This window comes from Puntigrus tetrazona, unplaced genomic scaffold (assembly GCF_018831695.1).
Source record: "Puntigrus tetrazona isolate hp1 unplaced genomic scaffold, ASM1883169v1 S000001170, whole genome shotgun sequence".
In the NCBI taxonomy this organism is placed as follows: Eukaryota; Metazoa; Chordata; class Actinopteri; order Cypriniformes; family Cyprinidae; genus Puntigrus; species Puntigrus tetrazona.
This window is the reverse complement of record NW_025048756.1, coordinates 658,940-680,579: the sequence shown is the minus strand read 5'-3', so window position 1 is coordinate 680,579 and position 21,640 is coordinate 658,940. Positions and strand designations below refer to the sequence as shown.

General features: G+C 38.4%; 2 protein-coding genes and 1 long non-coding RNA gene across 3 annotated transcripts; 1 reads left to right on the top strand and 2 right to left on the bottom strand.

The window, feature by feature from the left end:
• Positions 1–39: 39 nt before the first annotated feature.
• On the top strand, positions 40–1,376 carry LOC122341221. The gene is made up of 2 exons (XR_006250454.1): positions 40–152; positions 245–1,376. It is a non-coding gene; the product is annotated as an uncharacterized LOC122341221 (long non-coding RNA).
• On the bottom strand, positions 1,107–13,386 carry gclc (glutamate-cysteine ligase, catalytic subunit). The gene is made up of 16 exons (XM_043234564.1): positions 12,898–13,386; positions 11,647–11,759; positions 9,701–9,883; positions 8,763–8,876; positions 8,267–8,325; positions 6,438–6,574; positions 6,224–6,298; positions 5,737–5,853; positions 4,118–4,256; positions 3,774–3,886; positions 3,584–3,676; positions 3,189–3,293; positions 2,920–3,001; positions 2,639–2,751; positions 2,431–2,551; positions 1,107–2,207 (listed from the first exon to the last, which is right to left on the bottom strand). The coding sequence occupies exons 1-16, from the start codon at positions 13,045–13,047 to the stop codon at positions 2,026–2,028; spliced, it is 1,896 nt and encodes a 631-aa protein (XP_043090499.1). The 5' UTR covers positions 13,048–13,386; the 3' UTR covers positions 1,107–2,025.
• A 2,519-nt stretch (positions 13,387–15,905) lies between these two features.
• Positions 15,906–21,291, bottom strand: klhl31 (kelch-like family member 31). The gene is made up of 3 exons (XM_043234563.1): positions 21,136–21,291; positions 18,683–19,885; positions 15,906–17,699 (listed from the first exon to the last, which is right to left on the bottom strand). The coding sequence occupies exons 2-3, from the start codon at positions 19,855–19,857 to the stop codon at positions 16,967–16,969; spliced, it is 1,908 nt and encodes a 635-aa protein (XP_043090498.1). The 5' UTR covers positions 19,858–19,885; positions 21,136–21,291; the 3' UTR covers positions 15,906–16,966.
• Positions 21,292–21,640: the final 349 nt, after the last annotated feature.

Below are 21,640 nucleotides of genomic sequence, written 5' to 3'. Positions count from 1 at the left end.
GCGTTCGGAACGTTTATAGCGCGTTGAAACACCGGCGCCGTGGATAGAGGTGTGGTCTTAAAACTAACTTTTCAAAGTGATTTATTCAAATTTTGAGATGTCGTCATGACAGTGCTTCAAAACGGATTTAGAACGTCAACGCATCTGACGCTGTAAGACAAAAGCCCGCGTTCGGGCATTCTGTTTTGATACTTCACAAGGCGTGAACTGTTTCGCGAACTAATGTCACCCCATTCATCTGAAGTTAGGACAGACCAATCACAGCGGCGCTGTGATGCGGAGCCAAAACCGACCAATCACAGAGCTGCTCTGATGTGGAACCAGACCGGTCCAATCATAGGCGAAGCGCGCATCCAGGGGCCCATGGAGAGAGGGGACAATTACAGGAAAAGTGTCAGAAGTTCCACCAAACGTGCTCACGTAAGATTTTCTTAGTGGAAAGCAGCGGTTAATAGTTAATCGAGAGAGAGAAAAAGAGATTGTCTAGTTTTTGTAAACTGCATGATTTCAGTAAGCATAAAAAAGTCATAAACCTAAAAAAATATATATAAAACTGATCTCTGGTCCTTTTGGTCATAGTTCAGTGTGCTTATTCTTTATGAGGCAGCGTGATACAAAGTCCCATTAATTTTCATCATCTGCACACCTTACAGTCACATTTGCAAGTGTTATCCATTATTAAAAACTGACAAACAATCTACAGCAGTCAATACACACAGCTGACTAACTGCATTATATATATATATATATTTTTTTTTTTTTTTTTTTGCTGACATGTCTTTGACACGCCATTTAATTTTTCTTGGACAAACCTGAAAAAATGACTAGATTTAATTTCACCTGTAGTTTGACTGAAAATATTTATTTTAGTTTTTATGGCTTAAGCATGGTCAAAATTACATTTCCAGCCAATGTAAAGAATAAAAGCGTTATCTACTTAATGAAAACGAGGTCAAATTAATAAGTGTAATAACAGATTGTTAATCTAATATTTTTACCAAGCGCATTCAGTCCTCTGACCAATAAAAAAAAAAACAAAGCAAACAAAACCATTCTGTCCGTCATGCCAGGGGCACGTGCTTGTGAAACAGCTTTCATTGCCTGACGCCGATTAAATGATTTAATGAACTGAATTTAAAAGTACAAACATTCCACACAAACGGCATTTAAAAGGACCGTTTCCAGAAGGCTGCAAGGAACGATAAAGATATTACAGTGGACTGTGAAAGGCATTGTTTGTCAACGCAGGTGTTTCACTCAATAAGCAGAATATGTACAGGAATCACCTCAGTTGAACCATATACAGATGTTAAAGCTAACAAATTATAGCTTAACCTACTTTCTCTCCATTATTTTTTTTTTTTATACAAAGAAAAGATCATCTGCACCCTCTAGTGGTGGAGCAGCTACAAAAAAAAAAAAATTCAGATGGTATAAATTTAGCTGTCCTTTAAACGCTAAAATGATGAAATATAAATTGTTAGTGGAAAAACAACGCACCGCACACCACTAGTCTTCATTTCAATCCCTGCATTGGTTCGGTCAGTGCTGGATACAGGCTCGCGTCAAAACCAGTGCCTTAAAACCTTGCAATTGTTACAACATTAAATTCCAAAGGAATAAGAATAAGAATTCGCAAAGCAACTCAACAGTTTCGTCCATAAAAAAAAAAAAAAGGAAAGTACACTTGTTAATGCCTGATGAAGTACAGTATTTACATTTCAACAATGAAAATATTACTAATGTACAATTTAGTGTTTGCTACATTTACATAATCTCTCACAAACCAACGTGAAATATGTACACATCAGAGTACGGTTACATCATGGATCCGTTTAAGCTATTAAAATAATTTGCGAATAATAAAAATCTGCTATTTACAAATTCAACAAACCTTTGGCTGACCTCAGCAATCAAAACGCATGCCATTCTAAATATTTTCTTGAAACGTTCCAATTTCTAGACCGCCGTGGTTTTCTCATTCTCATGCAAAAGGAGCGATTCGCTTGTGTTGTCGAGCGGGCTTTATTTTCCTCTGTTAACGGGCTCTCCGATGAGTTCCGGACACTTCTCCTCCCCTCTTGCGATTCTGTCGCACTTGTGCAGCAGGTCGTAGTTTATTTTGTCCGTAATGACGCTGTCCTGCTTGTACTGAGGATGTTTGGCAACAAACTCCCTCATCCACTTAGCCATCGTCATCAGCTCACCTGAAAACAAATATTACATAAAATAATCAAACTAATGAGCGAACCGGTTTTCCTGTATCATTTAAGCTGCCAAAAAAGGGTTAAAAAAACTGCATTTCATAAAATAGATGTGCATGTGTGTTTATGTTTTGAAAATCAAAATTTCAAGAAACCTCAATTTAATAAAAATGGTATTAGGCAAAAAAAAACAGAAACAGCACTGCCGCTGTAAATAAAGGCATACCAGAAGCACGCTTTTTAATGAGTTTCAGGTAGTTGAGAATAGTGCAGCGCGTGTCCACATCCACCTCCATGTTCTCAAGGTAGCTGTTTAACATCGGTATCAAGCCGTGAAACACCCCTTCCTAAAAAGAAATAAATATGAAATGAAAATTGACACTATTATTCAACTTGCGTTAGCTTATTTTTGAAGCTATAAGGAACATACACACCTTCCCATTGATAATGGTGTCAATACTCATCAGTGTGTACTCTTCACCGTCATTAGCGTCGCTCTCCACTCCATTCTGAGCAGAGGAGGGTGGATCTAACACCGGGTTGCAGCCTTAAAACAATTAAAAATGTGTATTAATTACAAATTTTAAATTAATTTGGAACCAGCATGCGGTGTCAAAAATGTCCGCTATATTTTAGCTGTGCCTTTATACAAATGTTTCCCAGCTCATTGTTGATATGAATGATAATGGCCTCCATTTAACAATGGCCCACAAACCTTTAAAGACGTCCTTCCGAAAATAAAACATGCCTTCCTGCACCGCATTTCGCTTCTGGGCTGCTTTCATATTTTCGTCAACCTAAAACAAAACATTCCACTGAAGTTGAAAAAAGTTATAATCAGTACTTTATTGAACAGAAACACTAAAAATGTCATGCACGCACATGTATAGTTCTTAGTTTTAAGAATGTCCACTTAACGTCTTCCTGTTTTTAGCTGTGTAACCAAGAGTTAAAATGTGTCGAGACACTCAAAGAGTAACCAACCTTTGACAACGGAATGAGGAAATCCAGTTTATAGGATAAGATCACACGGGTGAGGAGAACGATAAACACCACATAAGCAGAGTTTTCAAAATCTGTCAGTTGAACCTGTTAAGAAGGAGAGAAAAAGGCATGACAAACATGACCACAAAACCAGTCAAAAAGGTTTTTTTTTATATTTCTACATCAGCTGAAAGCTAAATAAGCTTTCCATTGATGCATGAAGCCCTTAGCAATGCAATGCGTGCGTGTCTTCTGTGAGCTTTGCATGTTGTGCTTGAATAAACTGTAGGTGGCGAGTACTGACGTTTGCTTTGCTAAGCACACAGCCAGTCAAGCCGTGTCTACTTGCATCATTTGGCACGCAGACAGCGGGCAGACGGCTGTTTGTTTAATACCTCCATTGGACGGAACTCGACTCTCCATCCGATGTCAGAGTTGGGAGGGGGGGGCTTGAACCTCATTGTCTGCCAGTTGGTTGACTGAATGTTCTGCAATACGCATGCAATTTTAACCAAAGTGAGTGAATACCAGTCTAATATTGACATTTCTTTTTTTGTTGCTGTTGAACAACAAAAATCAGTTTACCTCAAAGTGGTCCGATTCGTTCTCATCGTCCAAATGAATCTTCTCCTGGAAAAGCGACAGCGGGTCGCGGATGAAGAGATGCGCAATGTGCTGAGCCAGCAGTTTGTCAATGCCTGCAACAGAGCAATACAAGCGAGCTTAAAAATACTCCACAGAGCTGACAAGCGACCTGCTTCAATGATTCTCATACCCCGACTAAATCGGACTAGAGCGACAATGCTGAACATGTGGTCTCACAGTGTATTTTGACAAGAGGACAAAGACAGTTTTGAGATGTCCGGGGAGCGCGCACAGCCTCAAGTCGCTGTAGATTGGAGAGTGTGTGGCAGTGCGTGTTTCTTTACCTGCATCTAGGAGCTGTTTGTTGATGTCTTCATCTATGGTCAACTCAATGTCGTTGTATTTTTCGCCACAGCAGGAAAGGTAACTGTCGATCGAATCATACCGTGATTTATGGATCCGGAATTTGTTGTTTTTCAGTGGCTTGAGAGACGAAAACAAACAAGACGCCATACATTCATAACCATAACCAGATCTACGAAAGAGCAATCAAAAATGCACAAGGACATGGGCAGCGTGACCTGCTCACCTTCTACAACTAGTGATATCCAAACATCTGATGATTGATCAGTTTGGCAAAGATTTTAGCTTATAAATCTTGTGATGGAAATATCTGATGTAATGACCACAGGAGTAAAAGAGAGTATATTTACTCCCGCTCCCACTTCTCTACATCACAGTGTGGGTTTATTTTTATAACACATCCCAAATGTTTACATAAGAAAGAAGGCGGAGCCATTATTCTCGCTGCAGTGTTGTCGCTGGCATCATGTTCTGGAGACGCCGTTTCATTATAAACCTACTTTGTGCTTCAAAAAGAGAACGTAACTAAAAATCTGTGGTCAAATTGTATTTACAACACTGTTTCAGAACAGTTGAGCACAAGTGTGTTCATACTTAAATTTGAAATTTACTATGGTTCGTCACTTTTTTGGAAACAAATCTAGAAACACTAAATTGGCAACATTTCCATGACACACTAGTGGTATTCAGCCAATCGCAATGCACTTGATAGCTGGACAATCAATAGCACACATTACTTCTCAGAACAATGAGCTTTGTAAAAATCCATGCATTTCAGGAAAGCAGGGAGTAGAGGAACAACAACAAATGTACAGTATCCACATAAAAATATATATATATATATTATTTTTAGCGACCTCACATGACCCCTTTAACACCAATACCTACTGTACTTTGTGGATCTAATATTTTCATGTTTTTCCCCAGAAGTTCTTCAAATGTTACCGATGTAGCAGATTGTGTTTGAGTAAACAGCCTACTTAAATATGTTCATTCTGTGTTTTGGATGGGAGTCAGTGTGAGAAGAAATCTGAATACTTTTATCATTTGGAGCACTGGGATCACTAGACTTGGACTTATTTTTCACACTCTCAAATTCAAACTTTTTTTTTTTTTTTGCCTGTAGCTCTAAAACTAGCGTTCCGACTCATTTTGCCGGCATAGGTCACATATTGAGCACCTAAAGCACCTATTGGATGAGATTAGTTTTCTTTTAAAATGATTAACAGAAGCTGTCTGCTACTCCATCTATGATTCACACAAGTGTGACGACTGTAATCATTAGTGAATTAGAAGGGTCTATTGTCTGGATGTGGGTGTTACAAAACATTATGCAGCCTATAATTATAAAATGACTCATAATTAGTGAAAGTAACTGGAGTCAAAAACACTGCACAATGCAAGGAGCAAATTATGGGAAAAAAAAAATAATGCAAAGAACCCAACCTAGGTCAATTTTCTTTAGGTCTGGTTTCCAAGGTAATCCATTTACTCATGAACAGGGTCTATGACTTTTTTTGTTTGTGTGCAAGTCATAACCATACAGCCACACAGGCACCATTTTAGTAATAAAAAAAGTGAAGGCAGGATCCTCTCTCACCTCCAGGCCCCGCTCCTCTCGGGTTCTGTCATCCACAGATGCAGAGATCACACCCCAGCGGCAGTCGATGTCTGATACATAGCCCCGATAGAACGGCGAGGCAGCGCTGAGAGCCATCTGTACAAACATAAACAGCAATAACGACAACTGAGTGCATTTCTGGAAACATCTACAAGCATCTTAAAAGGTTATACAACAGGAATGTGAAAAAGATGAGGGTGGGTTATCTATATTACTTTATCTTTGGTAAATTTTCAACTGAAGGTCAAAGTTACACTATGCTAGACTTGTAAATGCTTTAAGTTTGGGATCTCAAAATGTCAATTTTACTCTTTATTTTCTTCAGTGTGGCAGGATACCCCTCCCTTTTACAAGTAGCTACATCATGCATAAAAGTTTTCCTTTTCCCCCACAATTTATTTAACAGTACTTTCTGGTTTTGGATATGGAGAGCTTGTTCTTTTGTAAGAAATCCGTGTGCTCTTACCACTATGGGACAGAAGGTGGCCAGTTGGTCATAAAGGTAGCGCGCCTCACTGATGCTGCAGGCCTGGAAGGTCACCTGCAATGGCAGCAATGGACAACATTGGTCTAATGCCTTAACATTGGTTTAATGCCATTGGTCTAAAATATCGCTTGACTTAAATATCCTCGGTTCAAAAGAACAATGGTCAGGTTTCTAAGAGGAAAAGACATTTCACCTGCAGGCAACAGTTTCCCATGCCAAAGCCCATGGCGTCCATGTAGATGTGATCAGGTAGGGCTCCCCGGGCAGCTTCTCCATCATCCTCCGGGAATGCCTCCACAAAAGGAGATGGTGTGTTTTTATCTTTAAAAACTGTTAAAAAGACAAAAGAGAAGTAATTTAAAACATGCAGAAATAGAACAAAAACCTTGTTTTGTTTTTTTTTAATAATCCTATACCACACATTTGGCATTTTGCAGAGTGTTATAGAGTAATAAACTTTCTTTCGCCGTGACTAACAAGAAAATAACAGAATCAAATACGGAAACGGCTCAAATTTTTCAGTAAAGCAGCTCAAAATCAGTTCAATGTTGAATTAATTTCCCACAAAATAATAATAAAAATACATTTTACCAATCAGGATATGTCTATCTCATAGTACAAACTTACAACTGTACAAAAGTACAACTTTTAAAAAGGTCTTATAATTAGAATTATTCTTTTTGTGGTAATAAGAGTAGATGTGAACAATAGCTTTAAAAAAAAAAAAAAAAAAAAACACCACCACACACACCTACATATTACAAGACCATAATAGTTTAAATAAAGTATAAAAAGCAAGAAATCATTTTGTTTTATTGAACAAAACTTTAACAAAGTATTACAAACAATAGAGGTTATAGCAATGTTGCAACGTTACACATAAATACGAATATGTAGACATTAAAATGTGAGAGCTTTTATTTTGAAACTGAGATATTATTCTCTGTATTTGCAAATGATTTGCCTCACAAATCTGATCAAATGGAGCAGGTTGCATTCCTAGATGAACATTATAATAAACCCTAACTCAAAACGACATGGAGTTTGGAGATGCTCCACAGATGTAAATCATAACAGTTTCTGTGGAACTACTGTAAACAGAGCCGCTGTGTGATGCACATACATAACCTACCTGCATGTAAATAATTATATAGAGCATATACTGTATTAGACCTGCATCGCATAATTAAATCGTAGCATTTGTGATTTCACAATTATGCTTAATTGTGATTTTTAAATGGGTCTCATTTACCATGCAGCCTTAAAATCAACGAATCGTGAAAGCCCTAGCTGCAATATTTACCTCCTGTTTAATTATCCTGAAAATGTCTCATTTTTCTGTTCTGAGGTACACTATTCGTGCCATCTAAACAAACAAGGGGTAACCGTAAGATGAGCAACTATGCCCATCTCCAGAGTATTAGTCTGTCTGTGTAATGATGCAGTATAGTGCTACAGCTCTCGGTAAGCCCATGAAGTAAAAGTGAAACTCATCAAAAACTCGCTTAAAGTCTTAAGCCCGGTTTTTCTCAAAATTCCTGAAAATCGTAGCCATCATCCAAATTCAGATCCCCATAACTTTTAACAAATCAACCTATGGACAAAATATAAACCTTAAGTTAAACCTTCACCATCTAATGGTTTTCCTAGATCACGTATTTCCTGTCCAGTGTTCCCAACTGGCAACCATGTGCAAAAAAATAAATAAATTTACCCTCAGATGTAACTGCACATTAAATATCACATACCCATTGACTTTCATAGCATCTCATAAAATAACAGGTCTACGTTTAGAATCTTGTAGCGTTGCACCTGCTTAGGTGTACATCAATGAACTGTATGTTGAGAAAAGCTCCAGTGTATCCACTGGGTAGTGCTCAAGTTTCAGGGTCATCATAATAAACTCATTCACTCACATTAGGAGTAGATTAAATAAAAGCACATGCACTGTGTTCATTTCCAGAGAAAAATTTACTTTCAACAACATAAAAAAACCCAATATATAATAAATAACACACTCACTTGGTACATTTATCACCACTTTCTCACCCCTCCGGTGGCGTATGTTTCTCGTCAGAGTGCTGTAATAGATTAACAAACGAGATCTGTTAGTGCATCACCTAAACAATCCATACCTTATCCAGCTCTAATAACCATTTTTTTGTAAAAATCATGACATGCCTGCAGAGCAAACGGTGCAGGTTTACAGAGATACTTCACTAACTGTAAATGAGTGACCGCAACTCTACAGATGAGCAGCCCTTTGTAAAATTCTCTTGGCTACTGGTATGCGAACGATCATTGTCTGTTGAACTGGGCTCCCCATAATCCCCTTGTAATGCCACTGAGCTCAGGCTTACGCAAACAACTTCACGCTGTTCTGTGTCGCACGTCACTTCAAACACTTTCAGCTGCAATGTAAAACCCGGCCCATTCTAACGTGAAATCGGAGACTGCTCAACTGGATTCTGGAACTGAAACGAATGTGGACAGAGGCGTATGACACGCGATCTCTCACCTGAATCTAGGGTGTCTGTTAATGGCCTCATCAGGGAAGAAGAGCGATTTGGACACCCCTTTTTCAACAGGTGTGGGTTTGTATTCCGGCTGAGTGAAGCCCGGGCAGCCTAACCTAAAACACAAAAAAAAACGCAAGGAGAAAAATAGAGCAAACTGCAATTCAGAACCGCATGCATTCGCATACTGCAATGCAACTCTACAAATGATTCAATAGCAAGGAAAGACAAATATAAGCCTGCATCTTTTATCAGGGTCAATAAAAGTGTTTGAGGTAAAAGGTGAATGTTATCTATACACATTTAGAACACCCAAATCACTTGGAGCTTACGCATTAGAACATTACATTAAATTAATTACATTTTACAATTTAATTGGGGACACATCACAATCATTTATCAAATTAAATAGAAAAAAATAAACATGCCAAGCATGCCACGTGGATACTAGGAGTGGGCATTATGACCACCTACACCACTTTCAGATTACAATCTCTGTACATGTCATAGTTACAGAGATAGTTTGCAGCAATTGCTGTATTAATTATGTTGATAGTTCATAGACACATGCAAAAAAATAAAAATAAACACTGCATTTTAAACTAACTCCTTGCTAATGAGTTCAAAAACTAAAAAAAAAAAAAAAAATATAATATATATATATATATATATATATATATATATATATATATATATATATATATATATATATATATATATATATATATATATATAAATATAAAATACATTTATACCCTATTACAATACAACCACTTCTCTCATTTAAATTACCTGAAGTTTAGAATGGTACATGTAAAGTTTGCTAAACTGAACACGATAGATTGTCAGTGATCTACGGCTCCGCACAACGTCTTGCACAACTTCAGGTGGATATGGATATAACTACTACATTACAGCAAAGGATTGATGATATAACTACCTTGGGAATGATGTAACTGTGAGGAGAGTCTCGTTCTTATTAAGCACAGATGCTGCTTCTATCCTCCGTTTTCCCATGTTGTCTTCCACCGTGTTAAATTCGGACATGGTTCCTCCGTACGGCTGCCCGGGGGTCCCTTCGATCATGTAGCTGCCGTACTCCGGCCTCCACAGAGTGGGGTGGCTGCAAACGGGCAAGATTGACAACCAACTACTAAGACGAATCTAAACAAAAAAGGCATTGCAAAGCAACAGACCAACGTTTTGTCTCTTCACCCAGAAACTATAATTACCTAAGTGGTCGTCATGCTATTTCAAACAAAGAGAAACCTTGTTTCAAAAATATGCATTATATTATGCCCTGGCTTGGTAGACTTTAGATTCTAAAATGTGAGCCCGGAGCACAAAAGCAGTCTTAAGTAGCACGGGTATATTTGTAGCAATAGCCAACAATAAGTTTGTATGGGTCAAAAAGATTGGTTTTCTTTAATGCAAAAAAAAAAAATCATTAGGATATTAAGTAAATATGTCCCATGGACATATTTTTGATTAGTAATATGCATTGCCAAGGACTTCATTTAGTCAACTTTAAAACTTTATCAATGGAAAGCTTATTATTATCATCATTCAAATAAAGCATAAACCTAATTATTCCCCAAAATTGTATGTATACGACTGGTTTTGTAGTCCAGGGTCACACATTTGGAAATGACAAAAGGGAAATCGAAAAAAGGCATTAAAATAAAAAAAATTATAATCGATCCCGCCAATGTATGATTCTACTGCTGACGCAGGTGGCATGTGGGGTTAAACGTGCTGCGCTCTTCAGTATGTGCAGCAGAGAGGCAGTAATGAGGAATGCCACGGCTCTCTCATTTCCCATCTCCCCTGAGCTACAACAGCTACAGTAGCACTTGGCCTCAGATGAACTTGTGTAAACAGGTTCAGAAAAATATAAAGACCATTTTTCTGTCAGTAAACACTGCAGCGTTTTTCTGTGGGAGGAGCTTGGGCGGAGGCAGAAAGATTCTTTATTAACGGACCCTTTATTAACAGTAGCTATGAAGTCTGTTAGTTTGTTTTTTAACAGTAACTGGAGGAATTGTACCTGCTTACGTAAGGTCACTCGCTGTGCGGAACTGCGACTGTTATTTGAAAAGGTTAACTTTAACGAAAGAACCCGGATCGGCCGACCCGTACACGCTCACTCAATGGATGGATGACCTGACAGGGTTACCTCCGGTTGAGTGACTATAGTTAAGACAAACTCACCGTGTTTACATGGTCAAGATGTGTGTGTATATATATATATATATATTCAGCTATCCACTTTTTTTTAACAGCTAAATTATTTCAGCCACAATTAATCACAATAACGTACATGCACATAAGCACATAAATCACTGGTATGTTGTTTCAAGCACATGCACACAGACATAATTTCATACATGACTTAACCTATTGAAAAAGACCTTTTCTGCCAACGCGAGCAGTTTTGACGATCGACAATCGATGGACAAGATGATATTTTAAGCTCCTTAGTGTTGCCGAATCGGTGTATTTTGAATTACCACCTCCAGCTTTCGCTTTATTTTGCCCTAAAAGGGTCTACATAACAACTTACCAAACTTGAAAGCTCATGCTGTCCAAACCAAATGCTTCAACTGACTTCCGAAAGTACAAGAAGTACATGTACAAAAAGGCGCGATCGATCTTGTTGACTGATTATACCAATGAATAGAAGAGGGACTGGCTGAGGTTAAAGTGTACGAAAGGATGAACCAGCTCTTTAAACTAACAAGTTTCAAATTAATCCACAATGGGTGCAATAAAGGCCAGAAGTTGTTTTGCATTATTATTATGCTTTTTTTAAACAGTTACAATACATATATTCCTATGAATAAACCTGACCTGGTTTAAAACATTTAACATAGAAAAGTCACTCACTTGGGGTTGATCTTTTCACCCTTTTCCTGAAGGATTTCCAAAACATCCTTCCCGTTCAGAACTAGGCAGACCTTCTCATGTTTGTCATCCATTTCCACCAACATGTACTCCACCTGCAAGAGGTTTCAAACACTTTTTACAACAGAGCCCATCACGTTACTAACAAATCCACAAAATATTACCCACAGGTAAAAAATAAATAAAAGTCTCTGCGAACACTGTGTCCTTTACTGAGGTATTATGCATATTATGCGTGAACAGATTTGATTTGCAAATGCCACGATGACAAAGCACAATGTTATTTTTTTTTCTCCCCCGAACATTCTTAACGTACTCATCATGAAAGTAAAAACGCAGTGAAACCTTTCTAGACCGAAGCCATTCCACTCTCATGGCCTTTTAAATCCACCAATGCGGAACAAAAGATTCACCTAAACCAACAACATTCCAGCAGGTTTTATCATAAATCCATTGACATCTTTTGGCAGAACAAAAGGTAATGAAATGTAAAGCCATTTCAAAAGGAGGTTTAGAAATTGACAGCCTGTTGATCCTAAGTGCATTGCGCATTTGTATATGATAACACTTTTAGTCACGCTCGTTTAAGAGGTTTCGTTTAGTGTTATATTAAAAAAAATAATAAAAAGCTCACTAAAATATATGATGCACTGCCCACCATCCATTCAAATCTGTGAACTTATAAAAATAAATAAACAAAAACACTGTAGGCAGATCTTTACATGCCTGGGCTGCGTTATACATGCTGTTTGGACACGCCCTCTCATTACTGTGATTTTCCACACTTGAAATGAATACTCAACACACAAAAAAACACAAATGGGAGAATGTGGAGTCAAATCAAAATATCTAAATTTGATCTTTGGCTGCGCAGTGTCTCATAAGAGGTCACCCCGGGGTCGCTTTTAAACGTCACTGAAAGAGGTCACACGCTTTCGAAAGTTAACGCAGATCTAAACTAAGTGAAGTTTTAGTTTGGCCGATAAAAGCATGTACGCGCGTGAATTGCATTCGCTTACAAAACTAGACAAGACTGCAAGCGTCCAGTCGAGGGTCGATGCGAGACGCTGGAAGCACGCGGAAAACAAAGCGAGCTGAACGGAGCACCTGCTTACAAGCAGCATCCGAATTCATTCGGTCCATTGCATCATTGCACGCTGCCTCTAAACACGAAACCACGTGTTTCTCACATGCAGTTATACCGTGTTTTTTGAAGACGAGAAAGAGCCTCACCTCGTCTCCCCATTTCAACACATCCTTCTGTCGATCTTTGACCTTGTTGTAGATGTTGAGGAACTGCAGGATGCCGTGCTTTCTAACGTGGTCAGCATGTTTCTTGGTCTCTTCCCAGTTGAGCGGTGACCCTTGTGACAGTAAGCCCATAGCACAAACCTACGGTCCCTCTCTTATTGTTACGGTCTCAGGCTTCTGCGTCTCCTCCACCGCGAACCGCGATCTCACTTCTCTTGAGATACTCAGTTTACGACAATTTAACGTTGGCAAACGGGAGCACGCACGCTAGGCCTTGTCCGACTCGTTTTAAACGCGAATATATTTGACTTTCGCCTCCTCGCGGTTCTGAGTCAAGCACGGGCTAAGGTCGCTCGCCACCTCGACTGTAACGAAATAAAGCCGTGTCGAATTGCGAGCAGCTGATATTTGATCGCACCGCGCGCTAGCTGTGTCAATCCCTTCCTCGCGCACAGACACTTTACGTGAACTGGGAGCACGTGACCGTGTCGAGGCGGTGACGTCAAGTAATGACTCAGCAGTCCTGTGGCTTTTGTGAGCCGGGTGACGGTGTGGCGAAGGTAACGGAGCCGCCATGGAAGCGCTTCGAACGCGCTCTTGTAATCATGACAAAGCAAAATGGAAGCGGAATGGGTGTTTGTGACATTTTTCGTCTTCTTTATTTTTTTTTTAAATTACAAAAACTTGTAGAAACATACGGGAACGGGGATGCGAGGCGTGGGTATTCTTAACATAAGTATACAAAACAGATATTCCGGATTTGCATACATCAAGTTATCTATGCAGATAAGTGCAAAAATATAACATTTTAGAAAGCTATCGGAGAGAGTCAAAGACGTGGGACTTTTTTGTTATTTGTAAGTCTAAGAAGAAATATGAGAATTAAATTCAGACATGAAGTGGGGAGGGGGAGCCATTTTTTTGCATTTAATATAAGAAAATTAACAACATGGTGCTGGGTGCCTTATTGAACCCGAAATCTGTCTGTAAGGCCACAATCAAATAACAAATGTGCAGCTGTTTCTTCAACAAAACCACGAAACGAGCAAGACTCACCGACATCAGAATATTTAGAGACAGATTCGATAAATTATTTTATAATGAAACTCCGTTAGATATACAGACTTTCTCCGGCTGATATTGAGTATAAAGCGACCCCAGTGGAATATAATATTTTCTGGAATATTTTGCAAATATGTCTGTTATTGCATTTACAAACAAAAAATAAAATAAAAAATCAATACCATCCAAACATAAAGCTGGATAAAGAGTGTTTACTGAGATAAACCTATTGGGATAGCTTCTTTTCTTTCTGGAAAGTTAAGGTTCATAAATTGTTCATAAGTTAGAGTATTACTGAAATCATCATATACAGATAAAATACAGTTCAAGTTATTATTAAACCATCTAGGGAAAAAAAGAGACTTATTAAGAGTTATATTGGTGTAAGGAGAAACCATAGACAAAACACAATTTCCATAAAAGACATTGCTGATGGAGGTTAGATAAGGCAAGAAATTACACTTTAGTAAGAAACATAGGCCACCAAGCTGATCAAATATCTTATTTGGTATAAAGAACCATAGAGACATCGGGTTCATGAAGGCATCTCCTCAACCAGTTTACTTTAAAGGTGTTTACAGTGTCTGCAAAATCCAAAAATTCAAGACCACCTTCACTTCTAAAACTAGCAAGAACTTGTCTTTTTAGATTGCATGGTCTGTTTTTCCAAATAAAATCCAAAAAGTACTTTATTTCCTTTATTGCTTTATTGTTGATGTACAAAGAGAGAACAGAATATACAAAGTGAGAGAGCCCTTCAACCTTTGATTAAAGAACTCGTCCGTACAAAGAAAGATTTCTCTGAAGCCAGATGTTAAAGATATGCTTAGTTTTTATCATTTTATTAGAAAAGTTTAGATGATGTCTATCATTTTTTGTCTTATACGATTCATATGATGTCATAGTTACTAAAACAGAACATTTTATTCATGTGAAAATACTATTTAATTATGTGTATTTTGGATATGCTGTGTCTGCTTAATATCTTCTAACACTTTATTTTGAGGAGTCCACAACAAAAAACATACTACGAGAAACATTGCAAATATATGACAACTTATTCTGACCCTTAACCTACCCTAATAGTGAGAGTTAGTAGACATGTAGTTGCAAAGCTACATATAGTTCGCAGAATATCTAAAGTGGACTATCAAAATAAAGTGTAACCTGTGTTAAACAACCAGTAGATCACTTTCTCAGCAGAACATAGCCTAATAATTATTTTATATATATATATGTAACCCATTAAATAATTTACAGCTATTTTTAGTTCTTATAAAACTTTTCATTCAAAATGCCGCACATGTTAGGTTGAAGACGCCATTAATATGAATGGGATCAAGCAAATGGGATTATTGCTATTAGGTCAGGAGTCACTTTTTTTTATAGTAGTTTGTCTTCGTCATAATTATTATGCATTTTGCATTGTCATTCTGTCTGTTAGCTGCTCCAACGCCCAACGCTCATTATGTTTACTTAGTGAACTTGAAAGTCCAGCGGTAAAGGGTTTCCAAAAAAAAGAAAGAAAATTTGTTTACAAGTACTTTTTTCTGCTGAACACAACAGAAAATATGGTGAAGATTGTGGGCAACCGACAATGTGTACCCCTTGACTTCCGTCGTATGGAGAAGAAGCAAAAATAAAAACCTATGGAAATCATTGCAAACCACCATCTGTTTGGTTACCCGTATTCTGTAAAATACCAGAAGAAGAACAACATGTACTGTATACTGGTTTGGTACAAGTGGAGGGGGAGTAAATGACGAATTTTCATTATTGGATGAACTGCGGTTTAAGCAGCCATTTCTGCGCCACTAGCTGCACTTAACAACTTTCACTGGTTGAACAAACAGGTACGAATGATGAAAATGTGCCTCTCTCTTTAGTCATCGTTCAAAACAGATTCCAAGAAAAAGTCAACAGCCAGCAACATTTCTAAAGAAGCTTTAATAAATATGCAGAGCTTTATTATTTGACAACAGTATGTATATTGTGAATACTTTTCATTGATTTACCTTAAATAAGCAGTGTCTTACTAAAGTACTAAATGTGTTCAGTTGTCACGTCTATTTCCCTATCATGTAGTGTTTTCTAACCAGAATATTAAAAATCATGAACCATCAGGAAACAAAGCCGAATTTATACGTTTCTTCTCGACGATTCAGGCCCAAACCTTTTTTTCACAATTATTTATCCTCTCAGTTTACAAAATACAGTTTACAATGAACTTGCTTGATTTTCCAAGAGCTAGCAGCAATTTGTGGGTGTATTACATGATCAAATAAACTGCATAGTTGTATGAACACCTATTACTCACATCCCCAGTTTTAAGACCTGGTTTTCTCACGCAACCTGTACAATCTATGCTCCATTGTGTACTATCCTAAATAAATATGTACTACATGCTCACATGTGTACAGTGCAAAAAGAATGGCATCACTGTAATATAATTCAGTAATAAGTATCTGCAGTCATTTTTTTAAAAGGTTATTTCTTTGTTGATTAAAAGGACGCGTCTAATATATTTGGACAGTTTGCAATGCTGCGGTTACCTCATTTTGCACATTAAGGGATTAACCAAATCATAACCGGAGAATTGGCCCCACTTGGAAAATAATTTCCCAATGAAAACTCTTGATTTCACAATACACGTTGTTTGCATGCATTTCCTATTTTCCATAAAACAATAAATCTACCTCCAACACAAATCTCTCTTCATTTTCCTGTTCCCACAACCTACGAACCATCTTCAAAATGCGTCCATCTTTAGTTGTTTTCAAATCGTTTCAATTTTTAACATAGTGGCTTATATAAATGATCGTTAACTTATGCATTTTTAACTTTTGAAATGTCCGAAATTGCCACAAACAGATAGTTGATCTTGGCATCTGTGAGTAAAGTTGGCTTTGAACAAACAGTAAGATAAAAATTTGTAAAATTTTATTACATTTAGCAACTCAAATACATTTTCCCCCTACTCCCTCGCTGCTTATATACTAACTGGTGCTGATGATACAGAGCTGGCCCTTGACTCTCGTGTTTTGCGTGTGGGGATGGTGACGACACAACATGATATACCAACTGTTGCCTCAGGCAATTCGTCGTCCTCAGTCCATTCATTAAGATCGGGGTTATACACCTGAATGCATTTTTTATACTTCTTCTCAATCTCATTCCAGCCTCCCAGGAGATAAATCTTGTTATTTAAAGAGGCAGCACCAGCTGTGCTCACTCCTGCGAGCAAGGGGGCAACATAGCTCCACTGGCCGGAGTGAGGGTTGTAACATTCGACTGGCAAGACATCGACCCTTTCGCCACGACCGCCCAGTTGACTGCCGCCGAGAACGTAGGCGCGATCTCCGACGCTCACTGAACAGTGCCATCCTCTCGGAGTGCTCAGGCTGTTTTTATCCTGCCAGCTATCGGTGGATGGGTCGTAAGAACATACAGAGCGAGAGTAAGCGTTGTTAATGTAACCACCGCTAACCAAGATCTTGCCATCAATAACTGCGCTAGCGTGGCAACATCTAGGCACTTCCATTGCTGCTTTCATTTGCCATTGGTTAGAGGATGGGACGTAGCACTCGACAGATGCCTGGCAGCCGTCAGAATTACGTCCCCCTACGGCGAACAGGATTCCGTTGAAAGTGTTAAGGCTGAAATGAGTGCGCTTTTGAATCATGTTTGCCAAGTGGATCCACGTGTTGAATCGGGGGTCATATCTGTTGAGGGAAATGTTCATGAGTGAACCATCGCTTTGGAAAAAAATACATGTCAATGGACTTTGGACACTTTAAACGATATTTGACACAAAAATGAACATTATTTACCGTCATGTTCTGTTACCAGAAAATGGAATGAATATGAAATAGTGACTGAAATGCAGCCCACTATCAGGCATATTAACCAGCTCACCTTTACAAGATGTTAATCTGGATTAAAATCCTGATTTATAATTGAGCAGATGTCTAATGAAATCAAATACACATAAGATAAAGACAATGGCTGTGCTGTGATTTGGGCTATTTTTGCATGTAATATAAGAGTTAGAAGCAACAGATTATCTACTTAAGAATACAAAGCTCTGCTCCTCTCAGCCACTTGCTGAACAGTCAGTCACAGAGACTGCTAAATCGCTAAATATGTTGCTTTTCTGGAAAAATGTCGACAAGGGGGTCTGAAAAGTCGCTAGGTTTGCCACACTGAGTACAAGCAGTTCATGCATATATAAAATCCATACATTTGCAAAGACTAAAGTTCCAAACCCAAAGAGATATTTTATTTAAAAATTAAGACTTGCCCATGTCTTCTTAAAATGCCTCATTCAAACCCCCCCACACTGAACTGTACTGGACGATTTGCATAACACTGGCCAAATGTTTATGAAAAGAAAGAAGTAGTATCTTTTATTCTTGCTGTAGTATTGTTATAGTAGAGAAGTTGTGTGTTTCTAAATGTGGTAAGGGTGTAACATTTCACAGTCACAGTTGAGATATTCAGCCAATCACAACACAATAGATAGCAGCCAATCAGAATACACCGTGCGTTTGAAAATGAGGATTTAGCAATGTCATATTTGTGTTATAAAAATGAACAAAGGTCTTACAGGTTTGGAACCACTTTAGGGTAACTATTTAATTGACAGATTTTTCCTTTTTATTTCTATCCCTTTAAAAGATAATAAAGAAAGGACAACAGATCTTACCTGATGAAATTGCTGACGGCATGTTTTGCTTGGTTCCTAGCATCATTCTGGTCTTCACCACCAGCCACATAAAGGAAGCCGTCCAAAACAGCAACACACTGATTGAAGCTCTTCGCGGGCATCTCCGTCAACTTGTTCCAGACACTGTCATCATCCCTGTAGAGAATGTCCTTGCTGAGAGATTTTTCGGTTAGGGCAGGCCGGCCTCCCACAGTGAGCAGCACTCGTTGGCCTCCACGGACCTTGGTTCTTCTGGATTGCAGGATGTTCTGCTGGAATGGCAGCAGGTGGTAATTCATGGCATCGACCAACAGACGGTGGCACTCAGAATCTTGCATCATCCTGGGAACGATCTGCACGTGGCTCACAAGATCCTGTGGTAAGATGGTTCCAAAGCGAATGTTAGACAGCAGATCGGGAGCGTACTTCAACCTCTTCTCGTCGAAGTCTAACCACTTCATCGCAATCTGGAAAGCAGTGAGCTCAGAGGGCAACTGGAGAGAGTCATCCGTGAGAAATTCGCTGATCTGCTCGTAGGTCAGCTTTAGGAACTGTTCCATTTCGGAGAACTCGATGAAGTTCTCCCGCATGAATTTCTGAGCAGCCTCTTTCGTCTCTTTCAGGTTGTACGTGTCTGCGATGTTGACAACATACATGCAATTCTCCACACTAATCTCCCGCATCAAGAAATCACTGCACATCTTTACCAGAGAATGGATCTGCAACAGCATGGCCGCTGATATTGTGCTACCAATAGTGTACAAAGACAAGGTCAGTTTTCCAGAATAAGCATATGTGATGACTGTAGCCAGACCAACTGGGGACAGATCACTTAGCTCAATCTTCTTGAGGGATGGATCCTTTCTGAGCATGTTTTGGATGTACTCACTGCAGGAGGCCATCGCCACTTTGTGAACGTCAAAGGATTTAGACTTGGTTGCTACAGTCAAATCACAGAGAAAGCTGTCTTGTCTCATGTGGCTAAGACCCTCCAAGAGATTGGGTGCATAGGCAGGGTCAGTGACCTCCGTTGAGATACAACTAAAGCCATTTCCACCTTCCAGGAGAGTGTTGAGCCCATTGATTTTGTTGGTGGGACTGTCCTCTACCATAATTGTCATCTCATTGATGTCAGCTTTGTTCTTCTTAGCGGCCTTGTTCTTTTTGGGTGCCATGACTGTAGTGATGGGTCACAGCCAAGACCTAAAAATAAAAAAAAATTGGACAAAATATGAACACATTATGAATTAAATTTTAACATTTGTACAGACAAATCTTATCAGATCTATTATTCTTGACCTACATGCTGGAGGTTACAGCATAATATAACCAACTTATTACATTTTGACCAAATACACATACATTTAAATATGCTAAACTTACACTTCGGCATATGACTATCTATTAGCAACAATAATCTTGTATAAAAAGGAAGTTAACAAATATTCAGGTGTAATAGCTCAAGAATTTTTTTCTTTTGAAAAAGTCATATTCATTGCTTATATGAAAATATAGTTGGTTACAGCTCTCAAACAACGTATGCAACAATTAAATACTGCGGAACAGATTTTACATTTTACAGTACTCTGTGTATTCAGCTATTTTGCATAATAATTCACATGTTTTCAGACTTTTTTTCATATTTCAAAACCATGCGCAGAGCTGCTTAACCGTTAGTGGGACTCCATCAAGTAAAAAAAACAAACAAAAAAACGAAACAAAACAAACAACTCAAAAACAAAAAGTCATCTCAGAAGTTTAAAGCCTAATACTAGTGCTCTTTAAAATGCCAAAATTAACTCTTAAGAGTTGTTATCGCAGCATATCACCTCGCCATTCCTCTCTTTGCATCTGTCACAAGTTATCACAACTATGGCCAAGAATAGAAAGGCAGTGTACCATTGCTCTAAGGTTCCATTTATAGGCTCTAAGTCGTTTAAACCCGTCTGTCCTTTCAGTCTATAACTTACAAAACATTATTTTGTTTAATCAAAATGATACTTCTCCTAGAATCTATGAGTGTTGCATGGTCACACACACATACACAAATATATGTTTGTATGTATGCATGTGTATATACATATACACACACACACACACACACACACACACACACACACAGACACAGACACAGACACTCACATATGAAAAGAATAGTATATGCATGCGAAAAGAGGGTACAAAACAAATGTATGCAGCCTGATGAAACTTTCCCCACTAAGAAGAACTACATTAATTATATCTAAACATTTTTCTTTTCATGCTGTAAAAGAAGCACCCTTATTTTGGTGCTTTAAAAACTAGAACCCAATACACTGACCTGAAGAACCTATCCCAGGATTTGTGTAATCAAACTCAAGAACTCCCATGCGCCACAATGGTAAGACAATTGTTGTTTAAGGTGCTGTGATCAACCTTTTTGTACTTTGGAAGGACAAGTATAACGCACTTACCGATGTCGAGATGAAGTAGATGAAGGAGAGGGACAGACTTGCACCTCCAAGTTGGTGTGCAGGAGAGAGAGACGCTCGGTCTGAGGTCCGAATAGAGAGTCGCTTAACTCCTCCTCTCCTGCTCACGGAGAAGAAGGGATTGCGCAAATAGTGCGGAGCGTTTGGTGCTCCGTTATTTCACAGAGAGGTCATAAAAACCTCTCAACGTGGTTTGATTCTGACGTCAGTCAGATTTATTTAAAAAAAAAAAAAAATAGGGCAACTGAACCGAATTATTTTATTTATTTATTTATTTTCTCTTTAAAAACATTAAAACATAGACTACGAGCTTTTTTAAAAATATAATATTTTGTGCAGGAAGGGTCCCATATAGCCCGAGTTAATCGTTCGTAAATTAATATTTTTATTAATGAGAAGGAGCAATTACTGAAGTAGCTACATATGTAAAGTAGTTGAAGAATGCTTACTTCATTCATTCATTCTCGGTTATTTTTAAGATTCTGTT

Coding starts and splice junctions, on each gene's coding strand:
- gclc (XM_043234564.1), bottom strand. CDS start 13,047: ATGGGCTTACTGTCACAAGGGTCACCGCTCAACTGGGAAGAGACCAAG. Junction 11,760..12,897: donor TGTTGAAATGGGGAGACGAG/GTGAGGCTCTTT, acceptor AACCTCTTGCAG/GTGGAGTACATGTTGGTGGA. Junction 9,884..11,646: donor GGTGAAAAGATCAACCCCAA/GTGAGTGACTTT, acceptor GCCCGTTTGCAG/CCACCCCACTCTGTGGAGGC.
- klhl31 (XM_043234563.1), bottom strand. CDS start 19,857: ATGGCACCCAAAAAGAACAAGGCCGCTAAGAAGAACAAAGCTGACATC. Junction 17,700..18,682: donor GCCGTCAGCAATTTCATCAG/GTAAGATCTGTT, acceptor TTCCCTCAACAG/ATATGACCCCCGATTCAACA.